Source organism: Mesoplodon mirus (assembly GCF_964341445.2).
Source record: "Mesoplodon mirus genome assembly, chromosome: 8".
Taxonomy (NCBI): domain Eukaryota; kingdom Metazoa; phylum Chordata; class Mammalia; order Artiodactyla; family Ziphiidae; genus Mesoplodon; species Mesoplodon mirus.
The window spans coordinates 25,631,931-25,648,369 of NC_138984.1; the positions used below are offsets into that span (position 1 = coordinate 25,631,931).

The 16,439-nt window shown below is 35.4% G+C and overlaps 1 protein-coding gene across 2 annotated transcripts in view; it reads left to right on the top strand.

Moving 5' to 3' along the window:
• The window catches only part of ERBB4 (erb-b2 receptor tyrosine kinase 4), a gene marked incomplete at both ends in the record, with an annotated part of 1,148,799 nt that overhangs the window by 812,190 nt on the left and 320,170 nt on the right, over positions 1-16,439 (top strand). For both annotated transcript variants that reach the window (XM_082631569.1, XM_082631570.1), the window contains one exon: positions 15,317-15,435. In XM_082631569.1, coding sequence (XP_082487695.1) covers positions 15,317-15,435 — 119 coding nt within the window. The remainder of the gene's footprint in view (positions 1-15,316; positions 15,436-16,439) is intronic.

Sequence of the window (16,439 nt, forward strand, 5' to 3'; positions counted from 1 at the left end):
AGCTGTCCAGTTTTCCCAGAACCACCTATTGAAGAGACTGTCTTTTCTCCATTGAATATCTTTGCCTCCTTTGTCATAGATTAGTTGACCATAGTTGTGTGGGTTTATCTCTGAGCTTTCTATCTTGTTCCATTGATCTATGTTTCTGTTTTTTTGCCAGTACCATATTGTCTTGATTACTGTAGCTTTGTAGTATAGTCTGAAGTCAGGGAGTCTGATTCCTCCAGCTCCGTTTTTTTCCTTCAAGATTGCTTTGGCTATTCGGGGTCTTTTTTGTCTCCATACAAATTTTAAGATGATTTGTTCTAGTTCCATAAAAAATGCCATTGGTAATTTGATAGGGATTGCATTGAATCTGTAGATTGCTTTTGGTAGTATAGTCATTTTCACAATATTGATTCTTCCAATCCAAGAACATGGTATATCTCTCCATCTGTTGGTATCATCTTTAATTTCTTTCATCAGTGTCTTATAGTTTTCTGCATACAGGTATTTTGTCTCCCTAGGTAGGTTTATTCCTAGGTATTTTATTCTTTTTGTTGCAATGGTAAATGGGAGTGTTTCCATAATTTCTCATTCAGATTTTTCATCATTAGTGTATAGGAATGCAAGAGATTGTTGTGCATTACTTTTGTATCCTGCAACTTTACCAAATTAATTGATTAGCTCTAGGAGTTTCCTGGTAGCATTTTTAGGATTCTCTATGTATAGTATCATGTCATCTGCAAACAGTGACAGTTTTACTTCTTCTTTTCCAATTTGTATTCCTTTGATTTCTTTTTCTTCTCTGATTACAATAGCTAGGACTTCCAAAATGATGTTGAATAATAGTTGTGAGAGTGGACATCCTTGTCTCATTCCTGATCTTAGAGGAAACGCTTTCAGTTTTTCACCATTGAGAATGATGTTTGCTGTGGGTTTGTCATATATGGCCTTTATTATGTTGAGGTAGGTTCCCTCTATGCCCATTTTCTGGAGAGTTTTTATGATAAATGAGTGTTCAATTTTGTCAAGAGCTTTTTCTGCCTCTACTGAGATGATCATATGGTTTTTATTCTTCAATTTGTTAATATGGTGTATCATATTGATTGATTTGCATATTTTGAAGAATCCTTGCATCCCTGAGATAAATCCCACTTGATCATGGTGTATGATCCTTTTAATGTGTTGTTGGATACTGTTTGCTAGTATTTTGTTGAGGATTTTTGCATCTATATTCATCAGTGATATTGGTCTGTAATTTCCTTTTCTTGTAGTATCTTTGTCTGGTTTTGATATCAGGGTGATGGTGGCCTCATAGAATGAGTTTGGGAGTGTTTCTTCCTGTGCAAATTTTTGGAGGATTTTGAGAAGGATGGGTGTTATCTCTTCTCTAAATGTTTGATAGAATTCACCTATGAAGCCATCTGTTCCTGGACTTTTGTTTGCTGGAATATTTTTAATCGCACTTTCAATTTCATTACTTGTGATTGGTCTGTTCATATTTTCTGTGTCTTCCTGGTTCAGTCTGGAACGTTATACCTTTCTAAGAATTTGTCCATTTCTTCCAGATTGTCCATTTTATTGGCATAGATTTACTTGTAGTAGTCTCTTAGGATGCTTTGTATTTCTGTGGTGTCTGTTGTAACTCCTTTTTCATTTCTAATTTTATTTATTTGAGTGTTCTCCCTGTTTTTCTTGATGAGTCTGGCTAATGGTTTATCAATTTTGTTTATCTTCTCAATGGACCAGCCTTTAGTTTTATTGATCTTTGCTATTGTTTCCATCATTTTTTTTTTTCATTTATTTCTGCTCTGATCTTTATGACTTCTTTCCTTCTGCTAACTTTGGATTTTGTTTGTTCTTCTTCTGTAGTTCCTTTAGGTGTAAGGTTAGATTGTTTACTTGAGATTTTTCTTGTTTCTTGAGGTAGGCTTGTATCGCTATAAACTTCCCTCTTAAAACTGCTTTTTCTGTGTCCCATACATTTTGGATCTTCGTGTTTTCATTGTCATTTTTCTCTAGGTATTTTTTGATTTCCTCTGATTTCTTCAGTGATCTCTTGGTTATTTAGTAACGTATTGTTTAACCTCCATGTGTTTGTGTTATTTATGTGTTTTTCCCTGTAATTCTTTTGTAATCTCATAGTGTTGTGGTCAGAAAAGATGCTTGATATGATTTCAATTTTCTTAAGTTTACTGAGGCTTGATTTGTGACCCAAGATGTGATCTATCCTGGAGAATGTTCCATGCAAACTTGAGAAGAAAGTATAATCTGCTGTTTTTCAATGGAATGTCCTATAAATATTAATTAAATATATCTGTTCTATTGTGTCATTTAAATCTTCTGTTTCCTTATTTATTTTCATTTTGGATGATCTGTCCATTGGTGTAAGTGAGGCATTAAAGTCCCCCACTATTATTGTGTGACTGTCGATTTCCTCTTTTATATCTGTTAGCAGTTGCCTTATGTATTGTAGTGCTCCTATGTTGGGTGCATATATATTTATAATTGTTATATCTTCTTTTTGGATTGATCCCCTGATCATTATGTTGTGTCTTTCCTTGTCTCTTGTAACATTCTTTATTTTAAAGTCTATTTTTTCTGATATGAGTATTGCTACTCCAGCTTTCTTTTGATTTTCATTTGTATGGAATATCTTTCTCCATCCCCTCACTGTCAGTCTGAATGTTTCCCTAGGTCTGAAGTGGGTCTCTTGTAGACAGCATATATATGGGTCTTGTTTTTATATTCATTCAGCAAGCCTGTATCTTTTGTTTGGAGAATTTAATTCATTCATGTTTAAGGTAATCATCGATATGTATGTTCCTATGACCATTTTCTTAATTGTTTTGGGTTTGTTTTTGTAGGTCCTTTTCTTCTCTTGTGTTTCCCACTTAGAGAAGTTCTTTTAGCATTTGTTGTATAGCTGGTTTGGTGGTGCTGAATTCTCTTAGCTTTTGCTTGCCTGTAAATCTTTTGATTTCTCTATCAAATCTGAATGAGATCTTTGGGGGTAGAGTAATCTTGGTTGTAGGTTCTTCCATTTCATCACTTTAAGTATATCATGCCACTCCCTTCTGGCTTGTAGAGTTTGTGCTGAGAAATCAGCTATTAACCTTATGGGAGTTCCTTTGTATTTTATTTTTCGTTTTTCCCTCGCTGCTTTCAATAATTTTTCTGTGCCTTTAATTTTTGCCAATTTGATTACTGTGTGTCTCGGTGTGTTTCTCCTTGGGTTTATCCTGTATGGGACTCGCTGCATTTCCTGGAGTTGGGTGGCTATTTCCTTTCGCATGTTAGGGAAGTTTTTGACTATAATCTCTTCAAATATTTTCTTGGGTCCTTTCTCCCTCTCTTCTCCTTCTGGGACCCCTATAATGCGAATGTTGTTTAGTGTTGTCCCAGAAGTCTCTTAGGCTGTCTGCATTTCTCTTCATTCTTTTTTCTTTATTCTATTCCACAGCAGTGAATTACACCATTCTGTCTTCCAGGTCACTTATCCGTTCTTCTGCCTCAGTTATTCTGCTATTGATTCCTTCTAGTTTAGTTTACATTTCAGTTATTTTATTGTTCATCTCTGTTTGTTCTTTAATTCTTCTAGGTCTTTGTTAAACATTTCTTGCATCTTCTCAATCTTTGCCTCCATTCTTTTTCCGAGGTCCTGGATTATCTTCAGTGTCATTATTCTGTATTCTTTTTCTGAAAGGTTGCCTATCTCCACTTCATTTAGTTGTTTTTCTGGGGATTTATCTTGTTTCTTCAGCTGGTACATAGCCCTGTGCCTTTTCACCTTGTGTGTCTTTCTTTGAATATGGTTTTTGTTCCACAGGCTGCAGGATTGTAGTCTAGCTTCTGCTGTCTGCCCTCTGGTGGATGAGGCTATGCAAGAACCTTGATGGGAGGGACTGGTGGTGGGTAGAGCTGACTGTTGCTCTGGTGTAAAACTTTAATCCACTTGACTGTTGAAGGGTGGGTCTGGTTTCCCTCCCTGTTGGTTGTTTGGACTGAGGCAACCCAATACTGGAGCCTACCTGGGCTCTTTGGTGGCGCTAATGACAGACTGTGGGAGGGCACATGCAAAGGAGTACTTCCTAGATCCTCTGCTGTCAGTGTCCTTGTCCCCACAGTGAGCCACAACCTCCCAACCCCCGCCTCTACAGGAGACCCTCCAACACTAGCAGGTAGGTCTGGTTCAGTCTCCTCTGGGTTCACTGCTTCTTCCCCTGGGTCCCAGTGCACACACTACTTTGTGTGTGCCCTCCAAGAGTGGAGTCTCTGTTTTCCCCAGTCCTGTTGAAGTCCTGCAATCAATTACCACTAGGCTTCAAAGTCTGATTCTCTAGAAATTCCTCCTCTCGCTGCCAGACCCCCCAGGTTGGTAAGCCTGACTTGGGGCTCAGAAACTTCACTCCAGTGGGTGGACTTCTGTGGTATAAGTGTTCTCCAGTCTGTGAGTCACCCACCCACTAGTTATGGGATTTGATTTTACTGTGATTGCACCCCTCCTACCATCTCATTGTGGCTTCTCCTTTATCTTTGAATGTGGGGTATCTTTTTTGGTGAGTTCCAGTGTCTTCCTGTTGATGATTGTCCAGTAGCTAGTTGTGATTCTAGTGTTCTCGCAAGAGAGTGAGAGCACGTCCTTCTACTCCACCATCTTAGTTCCTCCTCCCATGTTGTATTTTAAATAGTTTTTGGAAATATGTTCCTCCCACCCTCACCCCCTTTGGTCTTTAGACACCTATTGTTTGTGGCTCTTTAATGTAAACATATTAAGGAAGATATATACAATTCTGGAAATTAATTTAAAACCCTACTTTATAATAAATTATGTGACATAGGATAAGCTAGTTAAATATTTTTTAAATGTTAATTTCTTCATCTGTAACACTGGGATAATTAACTTGCTCTGCCAAATGCATAGATTATGTCATATTATAGTTTTTTTTAGGAAAATTTTTGTCATACTCAAATGTATAGAGTTAAAAGTGAAAATGTATCCCCATCAATGAGCACCATTCCCCCCAACCTACATTTTTCCATAAAGTGATTACTTTATGGTAATATTTGGTATATATGTGTATATTCATGTGTATATTTATTCACATAAGCGTATATAAATTCTGGGATTTTGTTTTACAAAAATGAGTAAACTATATTTACTCTTCTATCACTTTTATTTCATTGTACATTATATTTTCAAAATCCTTTCATTTCAGCAGATTGAGATTAACTTCATTCTTTATTTAGTGCTGCAGGGGTTTCCCAAGTTCTGGGTGAACTGTAATTTACTTAACAAATTCCTTCTTAGTGGACATTAAGTTACATTCTATTAGTCTCAATTACAACCAGTGAGCATTTTAAATACATATCTGTCCATATGTACACATTTTTCTGTGTCAGATTGCTAGAAATAAAACTGCTTGGTTACATGTGAATTTACATACACAAATTTGTTAGCAACAAATTACTCTTCAAAAATCTTGTATCAATTTTGCTACACACCAATAGTTTGCCCAATCTTTAACTTGCATGAAAACTAGATTTTTTTTTTCATTTAAGAAGTATGTACACAACAACATTTCCCTGATTTAATTTATAGTTCCTGGGTTATAGCTGAAGTCAAATGTCATTTTTACATAATTATTGAGCATTTCTATTTTTTCTTAAACTTTCTATTCATAGTCTTTGCTCAATTTTTCTACAGTATTTTGATTTGAATGACTTCATATATAATTAGTGTGAATCTTTATATATTATAAATATTGCAAATACTTAAATTGTCTCCAGAGAGTAACAAATGTGGAAACCTCAAAGTGTTATATGAATCATTAAAGTAGTTTCCAACTTACTATGTGTCAGGATCTACTTCACCCAAAAAAGATTTATCTGCATGGTGTTATTTTGGCACTCTATCTATATCTATATCTACATGTATACCTTTCCTATATGTATATCTATCTCTATATGTATGATCTATATACCTGTCATCTATCTATATGTTATTCATCTCTATATATCTATGTCTATATCTGTATCATCTATGTTATCTCAATATCTCTATCTCTATATATGTATGTATTATTGGTTTATATTATTGTGTAAGTAGCTATTAATAATGCATAGTATCCTTGAAACTCCCTGATGTTTTTATCACCATAGATTGTTTGCATATGGGCTTGTGTGTGACTATTCTCAAACATTTATTGATGCTTTTTTTTTTTTTTTATTTTTTGTTTTTATTTTTTATTTTTTATTTTTTTTGCGGTACGCGGGCCTCTCCCTGTTGCGGCCTCTCCCATTGTGGAGCACAGGCTCCAGATGTGCAGGCTCAGAGGCCATGGCTCACGGGCCCAGCCGCTCCGCGGCACGTGGGATCCCCCCGGACCGGGGCACAAACCCGTGTCCCCTGCATCGGCAGGTGAACTCTCAACTGCTGCACCACCAGGGAAGCCCTATTGATGCTTTTAAAGTGTCAGGTACTGTACTAAGGTTTGAACATAAAAGGTAAATACAAATTGGTTTGTGCCTCCAACGTTCTGTATTCATGATGTAGATGGTCGCAGAAGTACCCAATTACAACATAATGGGGTTAGGGCTGTAATAGAAATCTGTATGCCATGAAATGAGATCACCAAGAACAAACTTTAGGGGGATGCAAGGTAAGGGCTCCTAGGTAAGGGATTCAATGAAGGGTTAAGAAAGGGATTTCTATTGACTTGACCTTTGAAGAATGTGTAGACATCAGATAGGCAGAACAGGAGTTTAGAACATGAAAAAACAGGATAAAAAAAGGCAGTTTAAGAAATAGACAGTAGAGTTTATAATGAGGCTTGGTAACCAACCTATTTGGCTGTGAGGGAGAGAAGAGAAGAATTTGAGATTGGGTTCCAAGTTAGAAGTTGGATCAATTAAGTCAACCATGGCAGTAGTCACTGAGATCAAGACTATAGGCAGAGATTAGTGCTGTGGCTGGATTGAGGATGGAAATAAAATCTTAGTTATGTCCTTTATGAGTCTTAGGTATTTCTTATTCATCCAAGTAGAAGTGCCTAATAAATATCAGTTACTAATTGGAAACTAAGGTGAGATATTTAGAGATTGTGAAAAGGGGCTGGAGATAGATATTTGAGATACATCAGAAAGTGTTATAAGTGACTCTTGAAAAATGCTTGGCTCTCTGAGGGTAATGAAGAGCATGAGGTAAAAGAAGATTATTTTTAAATTTTTATTTTAAATATGAGAGTCTCAACTATTAGCCATGAAGAAATGGCTAGTAAAGAAAGAAGCTGATTATAGATGAGAGAATATAAATAATTTGCAATGCAAAATTTGGACTTGAATATTAATGGACTGGGTAATCTAGAGCTCAGGAACATTCTAAAGCAGGAAAAGAACATCCTTCCATCTGAGACAGAAACAGCATGAATGAGTGTGTATTTGGATGAAAAAAAAATTGACATCAGAAAGGAGCACATTGATTTAGCTGAGGATATCTAATTTCCAGTTTTCTTGTGCTATTAAATGTAGTATTTCACCTTGCATTTGAGCATCGTTTGGTATTTTAATTTCCAAAATGAATATTATTTGATTATTAGATGTGGGCTCTGCTGTGATATTAAGAAACTAGATATTGCCTGGAAAACCCTGATGAGATAGTGATATCTCTTAGAGATGTATGTGCATTATTTTGGATTTGTCCACAAGCAAGTCAATTTACTTGGATTTTAACTTCCTTCTAAAATGAGAATTTTAGACTAGTATCATTCATTAGTTCAACAAATATTTATTCATTGCTTACCTGATGAGGGTCTGTCTTTTCCATTTTAATATTTTCTGATTATTTTCATTACAAAATTGGCATTTTTTTTTTGGCCAATTTCAGAAGGAAACTCATCCAGATATATACTGGGTAGGAGAGATTGTCTTTATTTCAGTCTATTGATATTCTGGATAGGGAACTAGGATAAGCAAAACAGATTGTGTGTGTGTGTGTGTGTGTGTGTGTTCGTTTTCATCAAGTCTGGATATAGAGATGTTTGGTCTGCTATAATGCAAGGTGATTTGGAAAAGTTGAATGCCAACTTTTCCTCATTTTTTGGTTTGTGACACATCCATGATAAGATAATTCCAGTTTTTATCACTTTATTTCCAGTATATCATTTATTTGTGTATTGTAAGATGTAGCCATCAATTCTAATGTAAAAATATATTTTTAAATACTATTTATGGTTTCATTATGCCAATTCATACACTTCCCTTATTATCTTGGAATCTATATATATAGTCTTGGAAAGATTATGCAAAAACTCACACCCTCAAGAATACTTTTATAGTTCATGTAATAGGGCAATATTGTTTTCATTTTCTTGTTTGTTTTTTTTTTAATCCTGACTCAAAAACTTTGTTGATGTTAATAGCCTGTTAATAAGGGAGAATTTCCCTGGTGGCCAAGAGGGTAGTTTCAAATCAGCTTTAAGGTCCCTTAATGAACCACTGAGCATGTCTTTTAGAAATAGGTTGAATAAAACTTCATTAAATAAATAGATAAAGCAGCTGTTGATGAAGAATAGATTAGACAACATTTCTTTCCTATTTGACATAACTAGCAATATTATCATGTCATAGCCCATGGGTCACCAGGGAATTAACTGGGACAAGGGTCAAACCTGATTAGTAGCTGCCAAATTTAGGCATACTTTTACTGACTCTAAATGTCAGTTTCAGTAAGGGCTTTGCAGGTATCTGCCATGTTTTTCAGCTGAATTGTAGCAGTTATTGCATATAAGATTAAACCATTATAATACTTGTAGTGGTGTTCACCTTATGGTATGAATGGTCAGTTCCTTTGGAGTAGATATCACCAGACTAATTAGAAATAAAAGATAATGTTATATTTTCTTCTGTGATGTGAAAATGGGTATAACTGTGGTAGTTTAGAAAGCCCAGATATGTTTTTATAATTCTACTTAGCCTTTTTTTCAATGCATTAGGCCTTATGCTACTGGTTAAAATAATTGATGAAATATTAAATTACTAAAATTCAAAATTCCTTCCCTGTCCAGATCAGGATATAGTATTTATGTAACCTGAGGCTTAACTCTGTGTGGCAACAATTATTGTCAGTTATTCTGTGATCTAATGTGATAGGAAGCAGCAGTCCAGTTTAAGACCTATCTCCATCTCTGCCTTCCCATCTAAATAAATGCTTTACCCTTCCTGCAGTAGCCACACAATAAGAAGGAGAGAGTATCTTAGAGGAGAGGTATTAAAATATTGGTTTATAAAGGCTACTTCTGAAAACCTTCGGTCTCCCAATAAAAAAAATGAATTTTCTGGTCCCTTCCCTACACTTATTCAATCAGAAAGTAGGAAGAGGACCAGGCATCTTTCTATGTAATTCTTACAGTCTTTCAGGAACTGGACACACAGATGTGTCCAATTAGTCTCTCCTGGGAAAATTAATAGTGGTATATAGTTTAGTGTTAGTGTCATTAAACCTGATTTTCTACACATTTCAGCATGCTCTGCAAGTAATATTCTTGAATGGTCTATGAGCTTTATTTGCTTCATTTAAAGTCGATTCTGATGATAATAGCTTTCTAGAAGCATGTTACAAAACCCAAAACGTTCATTTTGCGGTGGGGGGGGTGGATGGTCACAATTTCATGACTCATAAGAATAAATATTAGATTGTAGAACTAGAGAGTACCTCTAGAGAGCATTTCATCAAGCCCACTGTCTTTAATTTAGTGGAGGTCTAAAGCATTCAGAAGAGATTTCCCTTAAATACTGACAAATAAAGACTCAAGAAGCCCATTCAGGGGCTCATTACAGTGTTTTTATCACTCTAATAGTCAATAACTTCTTCACATCCAACCCAAATCACCTCTGCTTTAACCCAAGCATTTTTCTTCTTGCTCAAACCTCCAAGTTTGTAACTGAAAACAGCCTAACACTAAAACCATTCCACTGAAGTACCATCTATTTAATGGACACAATGTGTTTCACGGACACAGCTTTGTCAAAATTTGGTCAATAAACAGAAATAATCTAGGCAGCATAGAGGTGCAGGTCATTGAATACTAACAGAAATAGAATGAAATAAAAATAAGCATGCTTTAAAATATGCTTAGCATTGTAATTGGGGGCTGCTCAGGATACTTGTCATGTAAACAGCTGCTGGATAAGAGAAAGGAACAGTTTTCTGACTGTCTCTTACTTATCTGAAAGTTTTGCCTTCAGAATTAGCCAAACAATATTTCTGTTCCCACTTTAGGTCTTTTTCTTCCCACATTTTCCTACCTGCTTGCACATCAGTTGTGTTTGCTTAATCTCCCTATTAGTGATAGAGGGCTTAACAACACCAATAGGAAATTAAAGGAAGAGGACAGTCAGTGTGATTAAATCTCAGACAAATAATAATTAGTCAATCAATCAAATGCTGGAAATAACCTAGAGTTTTTCCCATTTTCACTGGATAGAATAATGGTTTTCAGCTCTAGACTGCATATTGGAAATCACATGGGGAGCTTATTAAAAGTATCAAATCCTAGAACGTGGCAGGTAATTTTGATTTAATAGGAATTAGGTGATTCCCAGGCATTTTCTTTTAAAGTACTCTCTATCCTGCTACTCCAAATGAGGTCTGTGGACTAGTAGGCAGTGACATAACCTGGGAGTTCATTAGAATGGAAAATCTTGGGCCCCACTGATTATCAACTAAATCAAAATTTTCACTGATGCAAGAATCCTGTTCAATGATCTAATAGAAAGCCTAGTTCAGAGCCACTGGGTAGAGGAAGTGAACAGAAGCAGAAGGCACTGAGGGTGCGAAGATGGAGGAGATGATGAGGGAGGAATGGATGGGAAGGAGGAAAAAAGGGGCCGGGTGTGAAACGTAGGAAGAAAAAGCAAAGGCTTTGCCTAAATTTACCTCATTTGTTTTTTAATGGGCAGAGATCCTTTTGTTTAGTCACTGTGATGTCAGTGTTCTGTTTTGCATCATTTATGAATGCTCATTTTCCTATTGTAACTCATAAGAAGTAACAGTAAATATTTGATTAAGAAGTAACTAAATATTTTATTAGTAAATTGCTAAAGTTCTTCAAATAAAATTAATTTCCTCTAAGGGAGTAACTTTAAGGGTAGTTATTATTATATTTTAAGAAGTAATTAAGCCCTTGTTTTTATTAGTGAAATGCTGATGTAATAAACCTACTTATAAATACTTTAGTTTTTTTGAGATGATAGGTATTCTCTCAGCAGCATCCTTTTACTACTACAGAATACTTGGTTCCTTAAATGTTAAGGACCCAATATCCATCTGATTCTCATGGATATTTTGAATGAATCCCCATTTCCAAATTTACTGACCCTAATATAATAAGCATTTTAATTTCCCAGGTTTTATCTTTTATGTTAAACAATCAGAGTTAGTGATGTACCACTAAAGAACAAACTAGTAAAAATTCAACCCAAATATTGTAATGTACCCAATGAAGCAATTTAGAAAAGATAATAAATATAGGGGGAAAAATCTAATGAAATAATAGTCAAGCAAGGATGGAAATTAAAATAACCACAGCAATTATAAGTTAATGTTCCCATGGAGGCTAAGTGAATTATCTCATTGATTTCAGGACCTGTTTTTTGTTTTGTGTCTCCATCATAATAAAATATGACTATAGTTTGATGTGTTTAATTCATATTAAGTAATGCTTATTAATCAGCAAGTGCCATTAAACAGACTCTACAAAGGGAAAGTTTTCTTTCTGGAAACAAAACTCATAACAATGTGAAGAAATGTTTCTTAACAGCGTCTCATCATTATTTAGAGATTAAGCTTATTGCTTTGTTCTTTTGCTTACTTATTATCTGTCAAGCAAAGATTTCTAAATATGTTTCATGCTTACTGAACTTTAGGCATATGAAAACTATGATAACAAATAGTGCTTTTTTAGTGTTAAATGTATCTTACCTTTTGAAAAAAATCAATCGTAGACTGCTTTTGAAACAAATCCCAGAATTCCCTTTTAATATCTTAAATCAAAATTTTAAAAAATAATGACTTAGAAGGATGTTTCTTTTCATGTTCCTGAAATGGAATGGCATCTCTAACATCAAAATGTCCTGAGAAAATGTGGGACAGGTAACCACTGTATGGAAGAAATTTCTATTTTGAAAAATTTATAGTTGACAACACATATGATTGAATAATTTGAATACATGTTTTAAAAGTTCACAGTATAGGCTTCCCTGGTGGTGCAGTGGTTGAGAGTCCACCTGCCGAAGCAGGGGATATGGGTTCATGCCCCGGTCCAGGAAGATCCCAAATGCCGCGGAGCGGTTGGGCCCGTGAGCCATGGCCACTAAGCCTGCACATCCAGAGACTGTGTTCTGCAACAGGAGAGGCCACAGCCCATGTACCACAAAAAAAAAAAGAAAAAAAAAGTTCACAGTATAATTATTATTATTGAACCTAAGGTTGTACTATGTTAGATTCTTTTTCTAACATTGTTTTTATATTTAAATAGTGTACTCAATGAGAGAAATTATCTTATGAACATTTAATAAATAATTTATAAAAATAAAATCATGGGGCTTCCCTGGTGGCACAGTGGTTGAGAGTCTGCCTGCTCATGCAGGGGACACGGGCTCGTGCCCTGGTCTGGGAAGATCCCACATGCAGCGGAGCGGCTGGGTCCGTGAGCCATGGCCACTGAACCTGCACATCCTGAGCCTGTGCTCTGCAACGGGAGAGGCCACAACAGTGAGAGGCCCACGTACCGCCAAAAAGAAAGTAAATAAGTAAATAATAAATAAATAAATAGATAAATAAAATCATGGTTATTTCTTTAAATACTATATACATTAATTTCCTCATTTAGTAGGACAGACCAATGTATATAAATAAAGAGAAATTGAAACATTTTGTATAGTTATCTTAAATTATCTTAAATTACCCTAGAGTTAAAAAGAGAAATTAACACTTAGACATATATGTCTAGGATTAAAACATGATATGATTTATAGGATGTGATTGCTGTCTCACTTCATGCTATTTTCCAGTTGAGCAAAGTCTGTCAACTAAAAGCAAATTAGTAGACTGTCCTGTGATAACACTGACTTCAAATCTAGTCATATGTTGATTACTTAACATATGTCTGCCATTTCAATGAGCAACTCTTAATACATCAAAAGAGCCTTGTTGAATCTGGAAGAGAGGAATTATATTTGAATCTGTTCTTTCCAAAAGTGTCTATTAAGTGTTTCCTTATATGGTATTAATTACTAATTAGGACATCTAAATAAATATAACAATTGGTTAAAAGATAGGAATGTTAATGTAAGCACATGTATGAATATGAAGAGTTAATGAGTAGATTTAATTCATCTGCTTACTTGCTCAGAAGCAAGTGTGTCAGATTAACTCAGGGTGGAGATGTGTCTGAAAAGGTTTCAGAGCAAAATGGCACCTTAAGTGGATCTTATGAATTAGTATTTGCTAGACAGAGAAGGCAGATATGGTTCTTTTCATCATGAAGGAATGCATTGTGAAAAGGCAGTGAAAATTACAGTTGAGTACCATGAAAGGAACTGGGGACCAACAAATGGTATTTCTCTGTCTGGATGTGAAGATCATGGTGAGAGTAGTGAGAGATGCCCGTAGAAATGGTGGTCAATTGATAGAGGACTTTTATTTCTTGTTAAGGGTTTACTCCTCTAGTGCAGAGATGGGAAGTAAGCTTCATACTGTGAAACAACACTGATTTATATGCAGTGGCCCATATTTTCAAATCATTACTTTTAGAGTGGCATAGAGGATTGTGATCTGAGAAATCTTTTAGAAGTCTATGTAATAATTTAGAGCTAAGTCTCAGAACAAAGTTAGAGTAGAGAGGAAAGACAGTAATGATAAACATCTATTGCTAGTATTTGGGATTTTTATTAGGTATGAGAAGTGAGGGTGAGGGGAAAGGAGAAATAGAAAACATGTCCCCAAATTTTAGTTGAGCTACTGGATGGATGGTACTATCATTAATTGAGGTAAGGGAACAAATAAGAGAGACATACTCGATGGTGGAGGTGGGGAAATGATACATTCCATTTTGTACATCTAAATGAGAACTTTTGTAGACATCTAGAAATACATGTTGCATCTCAATAGAGAATTCAGATCTGGATTTGATGTTATCTACCTATAGGTAGTATGCAAAGTAGAGATGAATGATTTCATCCAGGTATATGAGCCCTTAGCCCAACGAAAATTGTGAAGACCAGCTCTGAGGAACACTAGAGTGGTGTCTTGCTATAATAGCAGTGAAGGAAGCTTTGAAGAACTCAAAAGGTGGGAAGAAACAAGGCTGAAGTGGCAATACAGAAGCAAAGAAATGATGTGCTACACATATGCTGTAAAATTCATTTCTCTAAATACTTTTAAAATATATCTTTGGAATAAGTGTGATAAGCATAAATGTGTCCCTCAATACTATAATTTTGATGTCCAATGTATACCTTGACATACTGCTGTCAGCTTGGATTGAAGGATGTTATAAGAAAGAACTAATAGAAGTTTTTGTTGTGTTTGTTATGAATATATCTTCCTCCCTCCCTCTATTCCTTTCCTCCTTCCTTCTTTTCCTCCTCCATCCTTTCCTTTCTTCAGTGGTGTTGCACTCTTCTTTACACAAGTCCCTCCTTTTTCAGAAATCTTAGTAGAAATTTCACTTAAATCTCAGGAATAGAAACAGTTGTGCTACTACAGATCCATTACCTATCTCTCTTTGTCCGCCGGCCTACCTACCTATTTATTTGTCAGTCACACATCCATTTTATCACCTATCTATCATCGATGTATCTGATAGGAATGATATAATGTGAATCATGTAAAAGTTTCTGTTCCCCTTTCTGCATTGACTACCAAAAATCTTGCACTTACTCCTGGGGACACCTCCCGCTGCAGGCCCTCACTGTGCACACTGTAAGTTGACTTCGCTGCTGACTCCATCCTTCACAACCTGCCTAAATGTCGCATTCAGTTGTTCTAAATTTGATTATTTCTTGCTAAGTTGTGTGAGTTTTGTAAAGCCTTTAAGTATTTGCTGGAACAAGAAAGAATATAGAAAACAAGTTCATGTATTAATTTTGAAGGGTGTTATGCAGTAATTTTGATCAGTTGCAGACTTCCTTCAGTAAATGTTTGCTGAGCTGAGTCAATGACAGTTGAGTACATTGTTTCTCCAAGGCTCAGCTTTTCTCAGCTACTCCAAATCCCCTTAGAAGTTTCTCTTGGTGGCTGACTTTGATGAGGACCTATCTCTGTCTTCTGCAGTGACAAGGACTGTCTGTGCAGAACAGTGTGATGGCAGATGCTATGGACCCTACGTTAGTGACTGCTGTCACCGAGAATGTGCTGGAGGCTGCTCGGGACCTAAGGACACCGACTGCTTTGTAAGTCTGGCAGCTCTCCCTTTCACTCTCTGGTCCTCCCCTCCATCCTGGTTTCACTCAGACACATTGAGTCTTTAATATCTTATTAAGATAAGACCAAATTTTGCCATTTTAGGATTAAGAAAGATGCTCTGACTTCCTAGAAGCCATTCCCTCACTGGGTGGCTATTAATTAACTAGGATTGTTCTGTTCTACTAAATGAATTATGTCTTTCTGATTATAATTTATATTATGAGTGAGGTTTATTGGACAACATGAAGGAGAACATATTGAGATATCTTTTAAAAAGCTAACAGCATCCTTCCAGAATTTACAGTGATTACCTATGTGTGTTGTTGCATCGTTGAGTCAAGTCTTCTGAGTGGGGGCACTTGCATTTTATTTCTCAAATATAAATTTCAAGATTAAAGCACATAAATTTATGAATTTAACTGTTATACAGTTTATATTGTTTACAAGCTAATATTATTCAAGATTTATAAGATTTACAAATGCATGTTTAAAGCAATTTATATGCTAATCTGTATGATTTTTATTTTAGAAGAGGACAATTTTATGTCCTCAAAATTAACATTTATAGCTTGTAGGGGCCACTTTTTAATTACATTTTGATATCCCTGATAAGGGTCTTTCTATTCTTTTGAATACATGCAGGCAATTCTGTGAGCTATAGTTAATGATATTTCATACACACAGAGCATTAGTTTCATTTTAAGCTAAAAATCATAAAATAATAAACTATTTTTGTTGCTAAAAACGCACACAGGAATTTATTTACTTTTTTACCCTCTCAAATATCCAGAGAATACACAGATATATTTAGAACTGAGTCTTTTTTTCAATTTGGCACTTAAATCTGGAAATAAGCAAATTATAGATTATAGCTCTTATGATGTAGATACATAGTAATTTCTTACTTTTCTTAATGTCACAAGAAACTTATTGTCTATCCTAATTTTATAGTGAAACAAAAGTGTGTATTGCAGAAATGAGTAGGAAGGAA